General features: G+C 33.0%; 1 protein-coding gene across 1 annotated transcript; it reads left to right on the top strand.

Moving 5' to 3' along the window:
* Positions 1-87: 87 nt before the first annotated feature.
* LOC134709845 (solute carrier organic anion transporter family member 4A1-like) lies at positions 88-15,244 on the top strand. Its single transcript, XM_063569977.1, has 3 exons — positions 88-236; positions 8,096-8,160; positions 14,891-15,244. Exons 1-3 carry the CDS (start codon positions 187-189, stop codon positions 15,178-15,180), a joined length of 405 nt encoding a protein of 134 aa, XP_063426047.1. The 5' UTR covers positions 88-186; the 3' UTR covers positions 15,181-15,244.
* Positions 15,245-20,797: the final 5,553 nt, after the last annotated feature.

Genomic DNA, 20,797 nt, shown 5'->3' with positions numbered 1-20,797 from the left:
TCCTTTTTAAATTTTACAATCAAATTAATACATGAATATACTTTCTTTATATATTTTAATCTATTTCAGTCGTATATGAATTGCGATTGTATAAGCTCAGCTCAAAACACCGCGTTGGCAGTGTCTGGTGCCTGTTCTGCCAAATGCAACTGGTTTTACGTGTTCTGTGTATTATTCTTCCTAATAATGTGGTTCACATTTTCAACTATGTCACCAATCCTTACAGCAATTTTCAGGTATTATTTATTATTTTCATTTGTTTTTTATTATCAAAGCAAGTAAGGTAATGTTTGCCTTAAACACATACAAACGGATTTACAGATCCTATTTAAAATAATTATTAAAAACAAAATAACAAAAATACCGAACTCCAAGGAAAATTCAAAACGAAAGACACCTTTTAAATAACAAAATCCAAAGCTCAAACGAATGGAAAACAACTATCATGTTCCTGACTTGGTATATGAATTGACATGTGTAGAACATGATTCCTCAAGCCTGGTTGTATAACTCGTTAACATGTCATTTGCATGACTCATACACTTCCATTATATTGACAAAAGAGGGACGAAAGATACCAAAGGGACAGTCAAACTCATAAATCTAAAACAAACTGACAACGCCATGCCTAAAAATGAAAACGACAAACAGAAAAACAATAGTACACATGACACTTCATACACTTCCATTATATTGACAACAATATGTGAACAAAAGCAACCGACATAATAGGTAACAAATAAAAAATAAGGGAACAGCAGGCAGCATTGTTGTTTTATCTTAATCACTAACAAAACAAACAAATATGTCTTCAAAGAAAAACAAAATAGCATATGGCCAAGGCACGAATAAAACCAAGAATACAAAAGTTACAATAACACAATCACACAATGTCGGGACGTATAAATACCGAGCCATGCCATACGGATTTTACCGAAAATGAACTAAGCAGTCGAGGTTAAAAAAATCTAAAAAGACAAATAAATTTCACCAGCTCGTTGATGACAGTGGAACTCCGACTCCTATTACAATAACAAGAGGTCGGCAATGACCGGTGCACAGTTATTTTCAATAGGAATGCCTACAATTAGTTGAAATTCAACAATAAGAATCTAAGCCATACTGATCACTTGTTTCTGTATGTAGCATTTTTTACCGTTTTGTTTACTACTATCAAAATTTGCCATTAGGCATCCCAAAGTAAAAAAATAAAGCGTTCACTTCCATTTGTATCTTGAAAAGCATTGTGGATTACGTGATTCTGTACTTATGTATTCCTAACTGTGACTATGTGACGTGAGTTTGTAATTAAGTATTGCTCATTGTGTTATTCTTCTGACAAATTTTGTATTCTTGTCTTTCGTTTTTGCTAATATTCTTTGGTTATATGCCTTTTTGTGTTTCTTTGATTCATATAGCGTGGCTCTGAATTTATACATCCCGTCATTATGTTATTGTGTTTTTGTAAATGTTTGTCATCTTGTCTTTCATTTTTGCTAATGTGCTTTGTTCTAAAGTTGTTCTTTGTGCTCGCCGCGATATAGCCTTTTTGTGCTAATACGGCGTAAAGCAACCATCAATCAATCAATTTTTTTTGTGTTTCTTTGTTACACATTTGTTTGTTTTCATAGTGATTTAAGGTTATATCACAATTTTGTCTGCTATATTCCAATTGCTGAAATTTTTACCAACTATGTCTGTTTGTATTGTTCACACATCCTTGTCCATATAATGGAATTTGATATGACTGTCATACAAGTGAAAGGTTTAGCTAGCTATAAAGCCAGTTCTAAGCCATCATTTTCTACATTAGAAAATGCCTGTACCAAGTCAGGAATATGACAGTAGTTTGATCTTATGACTTTGCCGATTGAATATGGACTTTCCGTTTTTAATGTTACTCGGAGTTCAGTATTTTTGTATTTTTTTCATTTACTTTTTTCATCATTACAATTAACCAGAACATGTTCTATTGAACTTATAATTCAAAGCTCCTTTGTGGAGACACGTGCCAAACACTGACTAGTATAGTTTGTTGGTAAGCAATTTTCACTATCTTAGTTCACATTGGAAGTAAACAACACAATTTTAATGAGAATAATTGACAAATAGCATCAATTCACCCAACTAACATAACTGTGATTGACACATAAATCGAAGGGTAAAAAGTTTTTGTTCTTTAAGTTTCTCGTCAGGAAATTGAACTAGTCAAACAGACGCTAGTGTGACCTGAAGTAACGAAACAAAGATTTCGTTAGGTACAATACAAACATTTATATATATATATATATATATATATACGAGTCTAAATTGAAAACTACGTTCAAACATATGACTGCGTTGGATAAAAACCGCAATTTTTATACGTGTGCATGTCAAACAAATTTCGTTGTAGAAGGGTCTAAAAACAGCACAAACAACATTTTCCAAAAGACCAAAAGCGTGAAAAAGTATATTTAAACAAAACGCATTTGACTAACAGGTCGAACAACTGATGTTCTTTAACCCTGCTGACTGCCATTGACGATTGCCAAATAAAATTGATCACAAGATGTTAATATAAATTTAATACGTCACAGAAAAAAAATTGTTAACTTGTGGACAGGATGTTGTGCCACAAACATTCGGTGTCAATATTTCTTTAGTACACCATATCCGGATTTCGACAATAAATGTCTCTTCAGTGATGTTAGGGATCGAAACGGTATTTGGAAGGCCATATAAAAAGTACCCTCATTTTTTAGAGAAAGTACCCTCATTTTTAGATTAACTCTTGAATTTTAAGAGTCAATATATAGGATGAACGGATCATATAAACCGGAGGGAAAATATGATACATGCCCAAACAAAAAATATAAACGAGTCTAAATTGAAAACTACGTTCAAACCTATGACTGCGTTGGATAAAAACCGCAATTTTTATACGTGTGCATGTCAAACAAATTTCGTTGTAGAAGGGTCTAAAAACAGCACAAACAACATTTTCCAAAAGACCAAAAGCGTGAAAAAGTATATTTAAACAAAACGCATTTGACTAACAGGTCGAACAACTGATGTTCTTTAACCCTGCTGACTGCCATTGACGATTGCCAAATAAAATTGATCACAAGATGTTAATATAAATTTAATACGTCACAGAAAAAAAATTGTTAACTTGTGGACAGGATGTTGTGCCACAAACATTCGGTGTCAATATTTCTTTAGTACACCATATCCGGATTTCGACAATAAATGTCTCTTCAGTGATGTTAGGGATCGAAACGGTATTTGGAAGGCCATATAAAAAGTACCCTCATTTTTTAGAGAAAGTACCCTCATTTTTAGATTAACTCTTGAATTTTAAGAGTCAATATATAGGATGAACGGATCATATAAACCGGAGGGAAAATATGATACATGCCCAAACAAAAAATATAAACGAGTCTAAATTGAAAACTACGTTCAAACCTATGACTGCGTTGGATAAAAACCGCAATTTTTATACGTGTGCATGTCAAACAAATTTCGTTGTAGAAGGGTCTAAAAACAGCACAAACAACATTTTCCAAAAGACCAAAAGCGTGAAAAAGTATATTTAAACAAAACGCATTTGACTAACAGGTCATATATATATGCTTTCTTTCGATCGAAACTTAAAACAAAACCGAAACTTTAACATGTTATTCCTTTGTTCAATAAATTCAATGTAAGCAACACGCCATATGAACGAAATCATTTCAATATAATCATACTCCAGCTAAGTTAAATAATATTTCTGCTTGCAAGTTTGATAGTATATGAGTATTTACATGTTCTTTTTCAACAATAACATTTTGTTGTATTTGCTGCTATGTTACAATATTATTTTCTAAAATGCAATTTAGTTTACTTTGTTTCAAAAAAAGGGGGAAACTAAAGACTATACAACACGAACAAAAACTGGGCCTGATCTAGAAAAGTAAAATCGCAAAAATACTGAACTCCGAGGAATTTCAAAACGGAAAGTCCCTAATCAAATAGCAAAATCAGAAGCTCAAATACATCAAACCAATGGATAGCAACTGTCATATTCCTGACCTGGTACTGGCATTTTCTTATGTAGAAAATGGTGGATTGAACCTGGTTCTATAGTTAGCTAAACCTCTCACTTGTATGACAGTCGCAGCAAAAAGGTGCTCCGGATGGATAAGCAGATCTTACTTCACATGTGGCACCCGTCGTATCTGCTCATGTTATTACAAACCCAGTACTTATTATGTAGGTCACATTTTTGGAAGAGGAAAAGGATTGTAGTTACGACATTAGGAATAAATCCGATATTATCTGTGAAACGGATATTCCGTAACGGTCAACCGACTTGTGATGGGGTTCGTAAAAATTACAAAAGGATGATTTCAACTTTACAATTTAGAACTCTTGTATAAAAAGCTTCTTTTCCTCTATTAAGGAAATCATGATAGGAAATACAAGACCGTGAATATCGTATCCATTTTAATTATATAGGACTTGGAGGTGCGATGGGGACACTGAAGTGCGATGGTTCCTTCGCTGAGGTGCGATGGTTTAGCATGACGTTAAAATATTGTGACGTTTTAAAATGCAACATAGATTCGAAGCAGGATGATAGGGTTGTAGATAACAGTTTTCATGCTAAATGTGGGAAGGGAGTTAAAAAGAAAGTAACGAACATTTTTAGTCCTGGAAAGTTTGTTGCATTACACGTGGAGGCAATTTATTGGAAGCAAAGCGCATGAAAGATAAACTTGACCAACAAATGGGCGAACCAGTGTTTGTAATTGTGACACAAACTTGTCTAGTCTTGTTTTATTGTGGCTTCTGTGATAATTGTCTACAACATGACTGGTTCCTATGTGTACTGTTTAGCAATTTAGTATCCCCATACTAATGCGTGCTAATCGGAAAACATATTTGAAATTAGATTAAAAAACATTCATTTTTTTATTTGACCTGAGCAGAACTGAAAAGATTTACCACATACGAGGATGGCAAACTACGGTTGTCAAATCTAAGGGAATGACTGACAAAAACTATATTTTGAATACCTTAATTGTGTTATTTCTTAATGCCCGCTTCACACTGTCCTGATTTTTATATTCGATGGACACCGGAATGCGAAAATTGTAAGTTCGTACGAAGTTGGTCCCGATCTCGTTGAAATACCAAAAAGTGACCGAAACAAGTATGATAAATAACGAGGTCTATACGATGGTGCCGAAATTATATACGGTAGCAAAAGATAGACATATGAAGGTAAACCGAAGACGGATATTTAAGATTCATATCTCAGCCGAAGCCTACACGATGGATCACGAAGGATACACGATGGATTACGAAGGCTACACGATGGATTCCGATGATGGCGCGATGACCATACGATGTCTAAAAGATGTCGTGTACAGCTTACGATGCATTTAAATTATATGCCGAAGGCATCACGCGTTTAGAGTTGTTTGATCAATATTGAATATATATTATCTTGTACAATTCATTTCTGGTTTGTTTATAAGACGGAAGACCGTTGGCTTGAGGATAAAACTTAGTTTATTATCCCCTCGCCTACTACATGTAAGTTGCGTGTAGATAAAAGTGTTATGGACACTCTAGAACCAAAATGCTCAAAGCTTGGTATGTTGTTACTCGTTAAGAATATCTTAAGCGCTATTGACCTTTAAGTTCAAAGGTCAAGGTCACAGTGGCAGTTGTAATACAAGGCAATATTACCCTTGTGGACACTCGAAAATCAATATGCTTCAACAGATTTTAACCACATTTGGTATATAATTCCTCCTTGTAATGATCTGACATTTTTTACGTTCAAGGCCAAAGGTCAAAGTCATGCAGATGGACTTGTTTTTTTCTCCTTGAAATAGCATAATACACAGGAAATTGGTTGCTCATTTTTTTACCTGCTGGTTCTAAATACAATATTAAAGGTATTTCCAGTTACGGAATGTTTTGGTTGATTCCTATGTATCAAATATGCATATTCAATTTACCATTTTCTGCATGTGTCATATACAAAATAGTGCCCATATTTGTCCCCAATATGTTACATACGAGGGGATGCCACGCTCGGCATTGCCTTATTTGAACTGTAAAATGTGTGCACTAGTCTGAATAATCACCCATAATTATGCCCATGTTTACTGATCTATCTTAAAGGTAAGGTAATTGGTTCGTTGATCCCTTTTATTCAAAAAGAGCTCTTTCCAGGAGAATATGATAATGATATAGAAAAAAGGAAAGATGTGGGGAAAGCAACAAGTGCGGCAAAATATGACAAACTCAGACGATACATAAAAAATAAGAATAATGAAGAAAAAGTTGGTTTCCCTATTTACATGTACGTGTACCTGCAGTATTGGTGTACGGGGCGCATTTTTGATTTTCATTATGTTACTTGAAAAATTGACAAAAAAAATATTTTACTTGTAAAAGTAAATTTTGAGCCTGTAATAGCTGCTTTTATTGTTCCATTTGAATTAATAGAAACAACGCTGTCGCCTTTCTTGTTCTCATAGATTCATATGATATGAGCTCTATGTCTTGTGAACGTCTTTCTTAACTGTCGTATTAGACTGACCAGTGCATATCGCGCATGGCACTTTAAATGTATTTTAGCTCGAAAATTAACTTACATTTAGCTTGATTTATTGCCGTCGTAGTTCCATCTTGTCGCCTTCGTACTTTTATTCGATGACAACACGACGGGATTTCGAGGTCTTCACGAATTCGTGTTGCCATCGTAATACCTTCAGGTAGCTTCGTGATTCATTCGTGTAGACATCGTAATGTCAAAACTGCCCGATGGAAACGATAGAAACACGAATGCAATACGATGTTCAAAGATGCATTCCTGGTGACATTACGATGGTGAGGATGGTGATACGAACTCAATACAAACCCTCAAGATCGGACGCACCTTCGGGGATTTTTTTACATGTTAAAAAATTTAGAACTCTTCCCGAAGTTGTCCCCGAAGGCTAGAAAAAGTGGCCAATGGTTCTACGATGGTTAAAGATGGCACTACGAATAGCCCGATCTGGATACGATCTGTCCCGATTTAGAAAATTTCCATAATCGTGTTACCATCGGTGTAAAAATCGGGACAGTGTGACGCGGGCATAATTAAGTTAGAAAAACTCTACAAAAAAAGTTAGCGCATTGCGGGGAAAACAGTTTCTAACCAAGACAAATACCATACCCCCTTTAGAAGTTAAACGGTTGCTCCTTTCATGATACTGTTTCATTTAAACATCTCGTGTCTATTTTGCTTATATAATCAAGTCACAGACAGAACATCGCACGCCAGTGTAACCACCATCGCACCAAGAGTAGCTATCAACAAAGCTAACGTCAGAAAGCCACCATCCCACTTCAGCGTGTAAACCATCGCACTACAGCGAGGACCATCGAACTTCAGCGTGACCATCACGGTTAGAAGTACCATCGCGGTTCCGAGTCCTACATATATATATACCTTGTATGCAGGTGTTGCTGGAATATCATATTAAGGGGGCTCGAGGGTATAAATCCATTTGTTTAAATATAGGATTTTGCTAATATTTTTCTATAAATGAAATTTATCATATTTGTAATAGAAAATTAAAATAAAAAACGGGGTCACCGTTCTTTTAAGATCGCAATCTACCTTGGAAAGAAGCATGCATTTTTGTTTAGGTACTTTTTTTTCTATTGAACTAATAGGAAAAATAGAGGTTATATTGAAATACAAAAATAAGTATAGAGAGAAATCGATTAAATCTTACAATAGTTTAGATGAAGTACAACTTATTTGAAGAAAAAAAATAACAAAAAATATAGGTCACCGATGAGTTAAAAAAATTATATTAATTCTTAAATAAAAAAAATGTCATTTTTCCACGAAAGGGAACTTTTCAATAATGAAATCATTCCAAAAGTCATCTGGGGCCAAAACGAAATGGTTGTTACCTCGAGCATCCTTTACTATTTTTTTGGAAAATTCTTTAAAACTAAAACAGTTTATATTTAATAGTGTGATATAAGAAACAATATTTCCAGGCTGTTATCACACATATAAAATGTAATATTTTCTTTTTTTTAATCTATACAGATGCGTCCCGCATGATCAAAGATCTTTTGCTATTAGTTTACAGGTGCTATTTGTTCGTTTATTAGGTAATTATTATAATATCAATAACAGTGAACAAATGTTGAGAAAAACATAAAACAAAAGAAGGACGAAAGATATCAAAGGGACAGTCAAACTCATAAATCTAAAACAAACTGGCAACACCATGGCTAAAAATGAAAAAGACAAACAGAAAAACAATAGTACACATGACACAACATAGGAAACTAAAGAATAAACAACACGAACCCCACCAAAAACTATGGGTGATATCAGGTGCTCCGGAAGAGTAAGTAGATCCTACTTACATACAAAAGTTAGGTAATTATTATAATATCAATAACAGTGGACAAATGTTGAGAAAAACATAGAACAATTTACATACAAAAGCTAATGTTTATGGCCCCGCAAAAAAGTTGTCGGTGCCATATAGTTTTACCCTTGTCCGTCATTCCGTAATATCGTAATTCCGTCATTCCTTCATTCCGCAACAAACCATTATACGGAGTTTTTTTTGTTATAAACGCCTTCATATATTGGGCTGATTTTTGGTATGTGAGTTAACTATGATGAGTTATAGATCAATTTTAAGTTTCGATCAGCTTCGCTATTTTTGCTGTTATTTCGGGCCTTGGACTTTGATAAATTGTTGAAAATCACAGATAAATAGACCTTTTTTCTAAATTATTTCAGATATTGGGATGATTTTTGACATGTGTGTTAACAAAAATGAGTTACAGATCAATTTAAGTTTTGTTCCGGTCGGCCAAGTTTTGCCTAAATTACCGGCTATGGACTTTGATAAATTGTTGAAAACTGTTATACGGACTTTTTTTCGAAACGCTTTCAGATATTGAGCTGATTATTGGTATGTGAGTTTTTCATGATGAGTTACAGATCAAGTTTAAGTTTTGTTCCACTCTGCTAATTTTTGCTGTTATTTCGGGCTTTGAACTTTGATGAATTTTTGAAAACCCCAGTTCTACGGATCTTTTTTTCTAAATGCCTTCAGATATTGAACTGATATTTGGTATGTAAGCTAACCATTATGAGTTATAGATCAATTTTAAGTTTCGTTCTGCTTCGCTAATTTTTCCTTTTTTTTCGGGCCTTCGACTTTGATAAATTGTTGAAAATCACAGATATAAAGACCTTTTTTTCTAAATTATTTCAGATATTGGGATGATTTTTGACATGTGTGTTAACAAAAATGAGTTACAGATCAATTTAAGTTTTGTTCCGCTCGGCCAAGTTTTGCCTAAATTACCGGCTATGGACTTTGATAAATTGTTGAAAACTGTTATACGGACTTTTTTTCGAAACGCTTTCAGATATTGAGCTGATTATTGGTATGTGAGTTTTTCATGATGAATTACAGATCAAGTTTAAGTTTTGTTCCGCTCTGCTAATTTTTGCTGTTATTTCTGGCTTTGAACTTTAATGAATTTTTGAAAACCCCAGTTCTACGGATCTTTTTTCTAAATGCCTTCAGATATTGAATTGATATTTGGTATGTAAGCTAACCATTATGAGTTATAGATCAATTTTAAGTTTCGTTCTGCTTCGCTAATTTTTCCTTTTTTTCGGGCCTTCGACTTTGATAAATTGTTGAAAATCACAGATATACAGACCTTTTTTCTAAATTATTTCAGATATTGGGATGATTTTTGACATGTGTGTTAACAAAAATGAGTTACAGATCAATTTAAGTTTGTTCCGCTCAGCCAAGTTTTGCCGAAATTACCGGCTATGGACTTTGATAAATTGTTGAAAACTGTTATACGGACTTTTTTTCGAAACGCTTTCAGATATTGAGCTGATTATTGGTATGTGAGTTTTTCATGATGAGTTACAGATCAAGTTTAAGTTTTGTTCCGCTCTGCTAATTTTTGCTGTTATTTCGGGCTTTGAACTTTGATGAATTTTTGAAAACCCCAGTTCTACGGATCTTTTTTCTAAATGCCTTCAGATATTAAACTGATATTTGGTATGTAAGCTAACCATTATGAGTTATAGATCAATTTTAAGTTTTGTTCTGCTTCGCTAATTTTTCCTTTTTTTTCGGGCCTTCGACTTTGATAACTTGTTGAAAATCACAGATATACAGACCTTTTTTTCTAAATTATTTCAGATATTGGGGTGATTTTTAACATGTGTGTTAACAAAAATGAGTTACAGATCAATTTAAGTTTTGTTCCGCTCGGCCAAGTTTTGCCTAAATTACCGGCTATGGACTTTGATAAATTGTTGAAAACTGTTATACGGACTTTTTTTCGAAACGCTTTCAGATATTGAGCTGATTATTGGCATGTGAGTTTTTCATGATGAGTTACAGATCAAGTTTAAGTTTTGTTCCGCTCTGCTAATTTTTGCTGTTATTTCGGGCTTTGAACTTTGATGAATTTTTGAAAACCCCAGTTCTACGGATCTTTTTTCTAAATGCCTTCAGATATTGAACTGATATTTGGTATGTAAGCTAACCATTATGAGTTATAGATCAATTTTAAGTTTCGTTCTGCTTCGCTAATTTTTCCTTTTTTTTCGGGCCTTCGACTTTGATAACTTGTTGAAAATCACAGATATACAGACCTTTTTTTCTAAATTATTTCAGATATTGGGATGATTTTTGACATGTGTGTTAACAAAAATGAGTTACAGATCAATTTAAGTTTTGTTCCGCTCGGCCAAGTTTTGCCTAAATTACCGGCTATGGACTTTGATAAATTGTTGAAAACTGTTATACGGACTTTTTTTCGAAACGCTTTCAGATATTGAGCTGATTATTGGTATGTGAGTTTTTCATGATGAGTTACAGATCAAGTTTAAGTTTTGTTCCGCTCTGCTAATTTTTGCTGTTATTTCGGGCTTTGAACTTTGATGAATTTTTGAAAACCCCAGTTCTACGGATCTTTTTTCTAAATGCCTTCAGATATTGAACTGATATTTGGTATGTAAGCTAACCATTATGAGTTATAGATCAATTTTCAGTTTCGTTCTGCTTCGCTAATTTTTCCTTTTTTTCGGGCCTTCGACTTTGATAAATTGTTGAAAATCACAGATATACAGACCTTTTTTTCTAAATTATTTCAGATATTGGGATGATTTTTGACATGGGTGTTAACAAAAATGAGTTACAGATCAATTAAAGTTTTGTTCCGCTCGGCCAAGTTTTGCCGAAATTACCGGCTATGGACTTTGATAAATTGTTGAAAACTGTTATACGGACTTTTTTTCGAAACGCTTTCAGATATTGAGCTGATTATTGGTATGTGAGTTTTTCATGATGAGTTACAGATCAAGTTTAAGTTTTGTTCCGCTCTGCTAATTTTTGCTGTTATTTCGGGCTTTGAACTTTGATGAATTTTTGAAAACCCCAGTTCTACGGATCTTTTTTCTAAATGCCTTCAGATATTGAACTGATATTTGGTATGTTAGCTAACCATGATGAGTTACATATCAAGTTTAAGTTTTGTTACGCTCCGTTAATATTTGCCAAAATTAACTTTAAGGGTTTACAACTTTGAAAATTGTTAAAAGTCACAGTTATACGGACTTTTTCTAAACGCCTCGAAATTTTGAGCTGATTTTTAATATGTGAGACTACCATCAAGTTTGTGTCCACATGTGTTATTGAACTTTTTCAACTTTTTGAGACGGGGCCATTCGTGTCGCTTTGACACATCTAGTTATAAATGACTTTGAAACGTGACAAACTGAGCCACGATTCTCTATTATAAATTATCTAAAAAAAAAAAAGATAGTGGAGGGGCATTTTTTTCTGGTCCGTGCGTCCGTTCGTCCGTTCGTTCATCCGTGCGCCCGTTCGTCCCGCTACAGTTTAAAGTTTTTAGTTATTAAAGGTAGTTTTTGATGAAGTTGAAGTCCAGTCAACTTGAAACTTAGTACACATGTTTCACAGGATATGATCTTTCTAATTTTAATGCCAAATTAAAGTTGTTACCACAATTTCACGGGGGTCCACTGAACAAAGAAAAAGATAGTGCGAAGCTCAGGTTAAAGTTTTGTTTAAAGTTTTTGGTCCAGGTAGTTTTTGATGAAGTTGAAGTCCAATCAACTTGAAACATAGTACACATGTTCCCTATGATATGATCGTTCTGATTTAAATGCAAAACTAAAGTTTTGACTCCAATTTCACGGTCCACTGAACAAGAAAAAGATAGTGCGAAGCTCAGGTTCAAGTTTTGGTTAAAGTTTTTTGTCCAGGTAGGTTTTGATGAAGTTGAAGTCCAATCAACTTGAAACTAAATACACATGTTCTCTATAATATGATCGTTCTGATTTTAAAGCAAAATTAAAGTTGTGACCCTAATTTCGCGGTCCACTGAACATGTAAAATGATAGTGCCAGTGGGGCATCCGTGTTCTACGGACACATTCGTGTTTTTGTTTGTTTTTACAGTTCAATTTTCTTGAATTTCACTTTGGATAACTCTTGGTCTCATTTTATACACTTAAAAAGTAAAATCACAAAAAATACTGAACCCCGCGGAAAATTCAATCATTTAGTCCATATTAAAATGGCACATACAAATGACAAAACACTTCAAACGAATAGACAGCAACTGTCATATTCCTGACTTGGTACAGGCATATTCAAATGTAGAAAATGGTGGATTGAACATCGTTTTATAGCAATAACCTTCTCACTTATATGACAGTCGCATCAAATTTCGTTATATTAACAACGATGCGTGAACGAAACAGACATGCTAAATAAAAGTCAAAATATGGGTACAGTAGTCATCACTGTGTTACAAACTCAAAACAAACAATTATTTGCCAAAAGCACAAAGTTTACAATCAAGTTAAAAAATTACACTCATTGCTTTGCGTGTCTGACGTCAGATAATGTAAAAGAGGGACGAAAGATAACAGACGGACAGACAAACTCATAAATCGAAAATAAACTGACAACGCAATGGCTAAAAATAAAAAGGACAAACAGACAAACAATAGTCCTAATGACACAACATAGAAACATAAAAAGTAAACGTCACAGGAAGAAATATTGTCTTTCAACGTTTATTCAAAAGAATTCTAATTTCACATAGGGAATTGTGGTATACAGGGTTAAAAAATCAAAAGTTATGTTAGAATTAATTTTAGAAATAGACCGAGATTTAAAATTGTCCAGAAGTTCTGTTATAGATAATGCATATTTTAAGGTTTTTCTTGTCGTAGAACACACCGAGGGGTGTCAGGATTGATCAAATGAAAGACCGACCGGAGGGAGGTCTTTCTTTAAACAATCCTGACACCCCTCGGTGTGTTCTACGACAAGAAAAACCTTAAAATATGCATTATCTGACTTATATACCGTCAAAGATTTTATAAAGATTTGTAAAATTTAGTATCTTTTTTTTACCGACAACACTAAAGTGGGATATTCCTTTCTAATGCGTTCAGGTTTTAATACGCCCTACGGCTCATTTAAATGTGAAATAAAACTCACTAAATAATTAAGATATCAACCTTTTAAAAATTGTTATCCATACACAATACAAATATTACTGTAACTGCATGAAGTAAGACACAAATGTATTGTGACCATCTGATAACGGTGTATGACAAATACAAGACGCATTGTAAGTAATTTATTGTACCACTTAGCTTATGGAAAAGGGGGAGGGGTATGTTTTTTTGTTTCGTTTTGTTATGTTATTTCTATCGCGGAAAAGTTGTTATTTATTTAACCATTTTACTTGAATCGAATGAAAAATTCAGAAAGATTGTCTTTCGAATAGCAATACATTTTATTAAAAGAAAATCAGGATAAAATTATATCCCCTCCGCACCCGACCCTTTCGTGAGTTATGTTAATGTTATTCAATAGAATATAAGATTATTTTATTAGTTGATCATTTAATAGAGTAAAAGGTATACTTAAAGTTACGAACTGACACGAAGACGAATATAAATACATGTAGGTCATATGATTTCCTATTCAGTGTGTATCGTTCTGAACATGCAAAAAATATTTGCCACTGGACGTTAAGCAATCAACCTATTTAGATTTTTAAAATCTTACACATGTTAAATCTGGATTTATTTTATGACAGTCTACATTAAAATTCATCTGACCTATATGATAACGTTTCTTTATTATAGCGGTAAATCAACAAAACTTCTTATTATTTGTTTGTAAAATTAAATTGCGGGTCTACGATGACGGTTTCTTTTACATCTATCATCGGTTGTACTTTAGAAAATAAATTTCCAAATCGGCAACAAAAAACTATTAGACGAATAAAATGTTGAAGTAAATCATAAATTGCATGTTTATCAAGGAAAATAATGACCCTACACAGGTAATTATTTTATGCCTTAGAGCATATACCATTGAAACATGGTATCGTCCGGGTTGATTCTGAAAAAGAATGACCTGACGTTCTGAAAGAAAATAACTCCATATAGGTATATAATTAGAATTTTTAAGATTCCACATATGGTTAATACCATCACACGAGTAAAATAATTTTGTCGTTTGTCGTTCAAATTTATTATAGAATAATAACATGATGACATATAATAGAACAATAACATAATGACTGTATCTTTTAAAATCACTTTTATATTGCATATGCTTACTTTGTGATGCATGTGTGGCACTTAATTTTGAATTAAAAAAATCATGCAATAATTGTTTACTATATACCTGAACAGACATCGGTATTTCTCTCCTTCATGTTTGTATAATGATAGAAATACAATTGATTTTGATAGAACATATGTCAATTTATTGATTGATGCATTCCAGGTACAACTCCTGGCCCTATATTTTTGGGCGCAATCATTGACAGTTCGTGTGATGTATGGCAGAATACATGTGGAAAGCAGGGATCTTGCTGGATTTATAATAAAACCGATTTAGGACTTCGTATTATGGTTTGGTGGATATGCTTAAAAGTGTTGGGATTGATATTCTTATTCTTAGCAGCTAAATTTTATAAACCAAGAAAAGAGAGTACAGAAATAAAGGTCTCACAACCAGAGAGTGTCAAAGCGCAAAATAAATTTGACAGAGAAATAGAATTTACTAAGCTTTGATTCCTATTTGAGGCATTTCATACAAAGCATTGGCAAAATATATGATAAAACATACATTTTCCTGACTTATAAAAGAAACAGTTATGTAAAGACTGTTACAGAGTAGACTTTGATGAATAATGAATAATTTACAAATATTTTAGACAATCCTACGTTTCTATACTTATTTGTCATTTTTGAATTAAACTCCACGGTAAATTCAAAAAGGGAAGTCCATATAAACTGAAAAATCAATTGATATCAGTCTCAATTCGTACAATTTTTTTTTATTGTTTTGAACCTGGTTTTAAACTAGCCTAACAAACCACCATACAGGCATTTTTTTTATGGTTTACATAGTGTTAAATTGGGCGGGAAACCAAAATAAAACACAAAGTACAGGTATGAATTTATTAATAGTCAATTACAGGCTTTTTGAAAGCATATAAGAACGATTATAAAATTCAGGTACATAAGACTAAATATCAATTTGTATCAATTCAACATGCAATGAATTAGGTGTAAAGACGTCACAGAAAAGCATGACCATGTGCAAATTGTTAAAAGATTGATATATATAGATTGAAGAACCATAGGGAAAAAATTGTACCAAATCAGGAATATGACAGTTGTTTTCCATTCCATTTATGTGTATGAGATTTTTATTTTGCCATAAAATTAGGGACTTTCCGTTTAAAATTTTACTCGAAGTACAGTATTTTTGTGATTTAACTTTTTGTGCATACGTTTATAACAATTATCTATAGTATGGTTTTAATTTTCTAATAACAGAGGGACGAAAGATACCAAAAGGACAGCCAAACTAATAAATCTAAGACAAACTGACAACGCCATGGCTAAAAATGAAAAAGACAAACAGAAAAACAATAGTACATATGACACAACATAGAAAACTGAAGAATAAACAACACAAACCCCACCAAAAACTAGCGGTGATCTCAGGTGCTCCGGAAGGGTAAGCAGATCCTGCTCCACATGTGGCACCCGTCGTGTTGCTTATGTGATTACAAATCCGATGAAAAGTCTTATTCGGTAGGTCACATTCATGAAAGGGAAGGGGATTGTAGTTACGACGTAAGGAACAAATCAAACGCACCATTATTTATACTAATAAAAACAATATTCAAAAATCTAATATCAGTGTTAATCAGATATTCTATATGGATAATATAAAAACAGATGTGGTATATTTGCGAATGCCACAACTATCCACAAATGACAAACATGGAAAAGCAATTAATAGCCATTAGTTCCCGTATGACCTTCAATAGAGAGCAAAGCCCACACCGAACATTCAGCTACTAAAGGCCCCTAAATGACAAATGTAAAACAATTCAAACAAGAAAAATAACGGCGTAATTAATGTTCGAAAAAGTACCAAAAAACAACAACCGCAAAATTACAGGCTCCTGAATTGCCACAGATACATACATATAGAATTTGGCGGGGTTTTAAAAGTTAGCGGGAGCCTAACCATCCCATAAGCCTGGACTATATGTAACAGTACAACATAAAAACTTACTATAAAAATCAGTTGAATAAGGCTTGACTCATCAGAAGGATACAAATTTCTTATTCTGGATATAGACGTATTGAGTCCTCTTTTATTTATTTACAACATTTAAATATTTATTTAAAGACGAATCAAGAGATTTTTTATCAGATTTTTCCGGTTCACATTAATTTTTATAATACGAGGAAAGTACGTCTATTGTGAACTAACGACACTCTTCCAAATTTATTTGAGGCAGAGGATGAATTTTTCAACAGTTCTTTTATTTCTCTGTCTTGTACGATATTGAGGTCTCCTATTATAACATGGCAGTACGAATTATATCTTAACTTCGACGATTCACAACTTCAAGTTAAAGATGTGATATTTTATACTTTGACGTCTGATGTTATTGACGTATAATTAAAAATTAAATTTCTGTTGTTTTTGTTTGTTTGTATGCATACGAAATCATATGTGGTTCTGTGATATCAAAATAGAAAGGTATATAGTTTTGAATTGTAAAGTCATTAAATAAACTGGATACAATTCTTAAATCAGTACCTCTGTTAATATAGACAATTTTCAGAAAGTATCGTTCAAGATCTTCAGGTATGCGCGAACAGCCTTTGGTGGCAAACAGCTTTAATTATACGCAAATATTCATAGAGTGGTTTGAAGAAGGATATTGTGTCTCACTCTTTGAAAATATCATGTAATTTACTGATTTATATTTGACCCAGTTTCCATAGTAATGAATGCCTACCATTGTTTTTAAATATACGTAAGCCTCAGATCTATGTACAGCCTCGAATCTGTTCCTCATCGTGAAGTCAAACGCTTATCTTTGTCCGTTGAAAAAGATACGTCCTCAAACCTGTGTCATATTTTCAAATTTGTTTTCAATCGTGACCTTATTCACAAATCTATGTCGTTAATAAAGATACGGCCTCAAATCTGTGTCCTTTTCCTAAATCTTTTTCCAGTGTGTACGATTTTATAAGATTTTTGTTTAATTAGGTCATTTCCCATAATGTTATTATTTTTACATGCGCATGTTATGATTAGATGATTTACATTTAATTGTACTGAAACTACATCATTTTCAAATTGTTTACCTTTCTTGATCGCGTGTTCAACTGTTCTGTAGTAAAGATCGTTACTTCCTTTACTCATTACGTCTTGATAAGAAATACGAAATATAAGTAAATAAACAACCTGAGACAAAATGATATCTGTATACAAGCAACTTAAGATAAATGTATGGCCTTCAACAGTGAATTTACCATATTTTGTATCATAAACTTATCAACACATAAACCTATCTACAGAAGTTTTGTTCAATGTTTAATGTATAAATTTAGGGTTTAATTTATTGTATTTAACAACGATATTGTGTGCCACTATCTTAGTTAAACACTTTTTTCTGGTTAAACTATTGTAGTTTCGAATCTATACATCTAAACATAATTCAGTGTACATATTATAAGCATAACGAGTATACATGTTACTCTATGAATATGCCTTTAGGAATGAAACTACACTTATTTTTATAAAAAGACTGAAATTTTTTTTTTTTATGTTCATCGTTGGCTTTAGTAATCTATATAATGGAAAGGCATATCCACCAAAAAGGCTTCTGATCCCTTGAAATACAGCGTATCCATCAATCGGAATTGTGTCCTGTTCCGCCACTATTCCTTTTGCATACATTTGAGTTAATGAAGAACATAGATTTAAGACAACACTGTACTAAATTTTGAGACAATAAAGGACATAAATTTGGAACGTCTATGACGCACTAATAGAAAGGACATAGATTTGCGGAAAACACATCCATTTAAGTCTGGACATAGATTTGAGGCTTACATATAGATAGTAGATTATCAAGTGTATAATGTGTACTTTGTTTAATTCGTTAATTTAGATTGATAAATTTGCAATGAGACCTATTATCAGTTCATTTAACGATCGATAAATTTACCTGAATTGTATTAAAATTGACATTTTTTTAGTTCCAACTTGGATAAGAGAAATGTCAACTTAGAAGCGATCAATAACAAATTTGAGATGAGAAATGTTAACGTGGAAGGGAAAATGTCAACTTGGAAATGGAGAAATTCAAAAGTGTGTGATTCAAATTCAGCAAATTGTTTGACAGTGTTCAGATATATATTCCTTTCGTTTATCAAGGTCCAATTCAGGAATAGATTACCTTAGCTGTATTTGGCAAAAAATATAGGAATTTTGGTCCTCAATGCTTTTCAAATTCGAACTTTATTTGGGCTTTTAATTGTTTTTCATTCGATCGTCACTGATGAGTCTTTAGTAGACAAAACGAGCGTCTTGCACATACATGATTAAAATCCTGGCATATATAAGGAGTTTATTTACAACCACTTGTCGATGCCACTGCTGATGGAGTTTTTATTCCCCCAGGGTATCACCAGCCCAGTAGTCACCATGTCTGTGTTTATCATCGATATGGTCATAATTATAATTAACTGTTTACAAACCTTTGTAGTTTTGAAAACCTAGACTTTTTTACCGCAGAAATAGACAACCTTAGCTGCTTTTGCGGCAAAACATTTAGGAATGTTTGGTCCTCGATACTATTCAACTTGTTACTTTATTTGGCCTTTTTTAACTTTTCTTTTATTCGAGCATCACTGATGATTAATTTTTTATGTATGTTGGTGTTTTTTTGGGTTTTTTTGTGCACTCCACTGTTTCTGTTGTTCAAATGATTTCCTCTTATAGTTAGTGCTTGTCTCTTGGTTTTAGTTTGTATCCTCTCAATGGATTCATGAGTTTTTGAACAGCGGTTTACAATTGCTGTCTTTATAAATGCATTTGGGTATACATAAATCAAACACAGATAAAAGGAAATGTTATTATCAATAAATATGTTTTTATTATTACCTTGTAATTCAGTATTCGTTGTAAAATAAAAAAATCATTCAATTTATTCCAAATCTTATCACAAATATCACCAACGTAAACGCATATTTATATTTATATTATTAATGGCGTTGTCACGATTCGGTTCCATTCAAAGCTTCTTATGCTAAAATATCTGTATAAGATCTCAATCATTTAAATTCATATATCAATAATTTAGACAATTACTCTTTATTGCTTGATGGTATGAAATAGTTACTGAAGCGAATAATCGTTATGCTATGAATCAAAAATCAACATCCGGGTAAAAAAAGGTATATTAGGTTATGCTATATTCTGTAAGCAGTAAATCACAATTTCTTTCTCATATGGCGAAAATAGAATCCTATGTTTTGTGCAACCGTTATCAACTATGTACCGATATACGAATAGTAGAAACTAATTACAGAAAAATTTGTTAACAAAATATTATAGCGTTTAAAATAATGAAACATTTCTGTACCACAATACCTGTCTTATGGTGATACATAGACAGCATTCGTTGAATTTTAAAACGTCAAGTCAGATATTGCAATAGCAACCAGCTGGAAGCTCTAAGATATTAAAAAATAAAGGCAACAGTAGTATACCGCTGTTCAAAACTCATAAATCCATGGACAAAAAACTAAATCGGGGTAACAAAGTAAAACCGGGGGAAACGCATTAAATATAAGAGGAGAACAACGACACAGCACTGAAATGTAACACACACAGAAACGGACCAAGCAACATTATAATGTGCATAAGAAGAAAAATGGAATGCGAGAAATGTCTCGTTTGACCAGAACAGCGATGTACTACGATGCCTTATTCGTCGAAAATCTTGAAAAAGTTTCCTTTGTGAAACTGAAGTATGTTATTAAAAAAATAACTTGGATCTTTTCAAATAAATTCATCTTTTCTGCAACTGATAGTAATATTCGGAATTCTTTAAATGTAAAAGTATCCCCATGGTATTGGTAAGAAAATAGATAGTTGTTTGGCCAGTTGACAGTTTGGTGTGATATAAACAAAAAATCGTGATTTGATTCGAATTTTCATTGGCTGAAAAACGAGAGAGCAAGTCGGACAATTTAGTGACAATAAATAAAGTAAAGACGGATATTTCAAGTTAACTTCATAATGATACGGAAACAAGTCTTTTGTTTAAAGGGTCCATTTGGTTTACACAGCAATGCATACAAC

This window comes from Mytilus trossulus, chromosome 3 (genome assembly GCF_036588685.1).
Source record: "Mytilus trossulus isolate FHL-02 chromosome 3, PNRI_Mtr1.1.1.hap1, whole genome shotgun sequence".
NCBI classification, from domain to species: domain Eukaryota; kingdom Metazoa; phylum Mollusca; class Bivalvia; order Mytilida; family Mytilidae; genus Mytilus; species Mytilus trossulus.
Note: the sequence above shows the minus strand (reverse complement) of the source record. Positions and strands in the feature narration are given on the sequence as shown.

Bases quoted from the DNA above. Each gene is read 5' to 3' on its own strand.
- LOC134709845 (XM_063569977.1), top strand. From the start codon at position 187: ATGTGGTTCACATTTTCAACTATGTCACCAATCCTTACAGCAATTTTC. The intron at 237-8,095 runs GTATTATTTATT...TAATCTATACAG, and splicing joins ATCCTTACAGCAATTTTCAG to ATGCGTCCCGCATGATCAAA. The intron at 8,161-14,890 runs GTAATTATTATA...GATGCATTCCAG, and splicing joins GCTATTTGTTCGTTTATTAG to GTACAACTCCTGGCCCTATA.